Genomic DNA, 3,259 nt, shown 5'->3' on the forward strand with positions numbered 1-3,259 from the left:
TTCTTTCCGCCGGTTTGTTTTTTCGTTTTTTCTGACATGTTTTTCTTTGTTTTTTTTCTTTTGGACTCTATTTTTGTTTTTTCACTATTTGCGATTTCTTTTTTATTAAAATCGTGGAATTTTTCAAATGCATGAATTATTTTCCAAATCCTTGATTTTTAAATTTCCTATACATTTTTAAAAGCACAAAATTCCGTTAAAACTGTGTTTTTTTCAAATTCACGAACTTTAAAAAAATTATGAACTTACTTTAGAATTTATAGACTTTTTCAAATCCGTAAACAAATTTAAATATTTTTTTTGACGAAAAGACGGCGCTAGAGCCGCATTCAAAGTTAGAAGACCCATCTTTTTTTCCCGGGAAAGCTGACCAATAGCAATAGAAAACGAGCAAAAAAAGAGATTAATGAGCGAGCATACATGCAAACAAGGCGTGCGGGCACATGAGTTGGCTCATGGGCGAGACGCTGGGTGTGGCCCGAACACACCCCTTTTGCGCTATAGGAACGAGAGTTGTCAATATCACTTTCTCGTAGTAGGTTTCTATTAGTGCCCCAACTCGCTCCACCTTTGGCCCCTTCTTCATCTCTGCTCTTAGACTTGCTTCCTCTTTCTCTGGTATTTAATGTGCGTTCTATGGCCGGTCGAACGACAATGTATATTCGTTTGAGCAATTAAATGGAAAGGGGATGTCCGGTTGGAAGAAAAGAAAGCATTATGTGGCGACACGTAGGCTACCAGGTAGGTGCATGGGTTCACTGGTTTCGACTACCATTCAACACTTTTTTCAGGCTAGTGCACAAAACAGAATTAAACGGTCCCAAATTAATTACGTGCCCCAAAAGAGAAAACAACCGTGTCCAATCAATTTCATATAAATATTTCCAACCAAGACCCGAGAAGTAAATGCCAGAGACCAACATAATTAAATGTTTGGCATATATAGCTACAGAGTACAACACCACATTATTTCTTTGAAAGAAAAACGACGGCAATTAAACATCTCGCGACTCCTCCTTGCTCGCATCAAGCTTTGCATGCATGCTGTTGGGTGCACACAACTCACCGATCATCTCCTCCATTGCTTTCCACGACGACCCCCTCTCCAATACGGACTCCATAGCCAGCACCGATAACTCGGCAACATTCTTTGCCGCTTCGGTTCCGGCCTCTCCGAGCATAAGCTCCCTGACCACTCGCGATATTTCTTCGCTCGTGACCGGACCCCGCATCGTTCTATCACTCGTGTGGACCCTAACCGCGATCTTGAGCTCGTCGGCTACAAACGCTGCGTTGAAAGGTTGATCGGCCTGCATGGGCCAAGCTGCGAGTGGCACAGCAGCCGCGACGCTCTCCAGCACCGAGTTCCATCCGCAGTGACTCAGAAACCCTCTCACGCTCTGGTGCCGCAAAATCCCCAATTGATCCACCCACTCCCTCACCACTAAGCCTCTGCCCTTGGTACGCTCCTCGAAGCCTGCACCGAGATGGACATTCTCCGGCCTCACGGCCCATATGAAATCTACCTCGGCCCGCTCCAGCCCGTCTGCGACTTCCTTGAGCTGCACCTCTGGAATCGCGGCCAGCGTCCCGAACGCGACGTACAGCACTCCCCGGCCGGCGGCTGCCTTCTCGTCCAGCCACTCCATCCATGATGGCCGGGCGCCGGCGGCACCCGGCGAAGAAGACGCGGGCTGGGAGAGGCAGAGCGGGCCGACGGCCCAGGCCGTGGGCCTATAGTGGCTGTTCCAGAACTCCATGTACGGTTTCTCTAGGCCCTGGAAGGTGTTGACGATCAGGCCATGGCTCTCCTCTATGGCCTTCGCCAGCTTGCCGTGCAGCTCCATCATCGAAGCAGCCGACGACGGGTCGCCGAAGGGCGCCATCAGGTCCTCCAGCGTGAGCTTGATGTGCGGGAACTCAGGCACCGTGAACGTCGCCGGATTGCCGTCGCCGTCGACGTCGGCGTGCTGCAGCGCCGGGACCGGATCGTGGCTGACGCGCAGCTCCCGCATGACCTGTGCGAACGCCGAGATGCCTAAGAACGACACCCTCGGGACGCCGAGCGTGGCCGCCGGCGCGTTAGTCCAGTACAGGAACGCGTCGGCGACCAGGAGGCTGGCCGGAGGCTCCATGGCGGCGAGCGACGCCTCGAGCTGTGGCTGGAGCAGCGACGCGGCGCGTGCGAAGGCGGCTAAGGAGGCCATGGACGTGAGCCCCTCGGCGCTCTCCACCCCAGGCGGGATTGCCGCGACGCCGGCGGGGAACGCGAGCTCGACGACGGCCGTGTCGTCGGCGCCGGACAGTCCCTCGCGGACGAAGGCGGCGTTGGCATGGGTTGTGAAGAAGGTCACGGTGGCGAGGCGGCGACGACGGAGGTGGTGGACAAGCTGGATGAGCGGGATGGTGTGGCCCTTGGCCATGAAGGGGAAGATTGCTATGTGAGGGAGGACATGGGATTCTGTAGAGGAAGAAGCAAAAGCCATCGCAGTGGAGTGGAGGATAGGTTTTCTCCGTGTGATTGATTTGATGGTTAGCAAAGAAAGCGCAATTTATAGGCCGGGATGGCAAATATATAGTAGGATAAACTTTCCTCAAGGCTGGCTGCTCAATCATGGAGCTGGATTAGATATCCATAAACCAAGTATACCAAATAAGTGAGAGTAAAGAGATGCAAGAGGCATCAATCTTTTGTTCTCAATTTGTTCTCAATCATGGAGCTGGATGAGATTAGTCGTTTGTATATCGGGCGGGTAGAATATATTCGGATGTTGGGAACACAAAGCTATCGCATCAGCTTCCAGAGAACGTCATGGGAAATTAATGGATGTGGGAGAGGGGACACAGGGACCATCTTTTGTCATTTTGAAGATATCAATCTAATAAGCTTCCAGAGTAATCATCCAAAATTGTAGAAACCCTAGCGTATATTATGGGTAGAATATATTCGGATGTTGGGAACAGAAAGCTATCGCATCAGCTTCCAAATAAAGTCATGGAAAATGGATTTGGGGGGGACACATGGAACATCTTTTGTCATCTTGAAGATACCAATCTAAGCATGGTAGAGAGCTGTATTATGGAAATAGTGCATTAGTCCAGTGATCACCCAAAATAGTTCAAACTAGTAATATACGGCAGCAGTGCTAACCGACACTCACCTTTTCGTGGAGATAGAGGACCAGGCATACGACCAAAACCCTAGCCACCGCCCCATCTACTCCCTTTGTCGCCGTTGTCGGGGCGTGTCACTGGGTAA

General features: G+C 50.8%; 1 protein-coding gene across 1 annotated transcript; it reads right to left on the bottom strand.

The window, feature by feature from the left end:
- Nucleotides 1-857: 857 nt before the first annotated feature.
- LOC123089635 (UDP-glycosyltransferase 90A1) lies at nt 858-2,776 on the bottom strand. Its single transcript, XM_044511266.1, has one exon. The coding sequence runs from the start codon at nt 2,484-2,486 to the stop codon at nt 996-998; it is 1,491 nt and encodes a 496-aa protein (XP_044367201.1). The 5' UTR covers nt 2,487-2,776; the 3' UTR covers nt 858-995.
- Between the last annotated feature and the right edge of the window lie 483 nt (nt 2,777-3,259).

The sequence above is a fragment of the Triticum aestivum genome, chromosome 4B (genome assembly GCF_018294505.1).
Source record: "Triticum aestivum cultivar Chinese Spring chromosome 4B, IWGSC CS RefSeq v2.1, whole genome shotgun sequence".
Classification (NCBI taxonomy): domain Eukaryota; kingdom Viridiplantae; phylum Streptophyta; class Magnoliopsida; order Poales; family Poaceae; genus Triticum; species Triticum aestivum.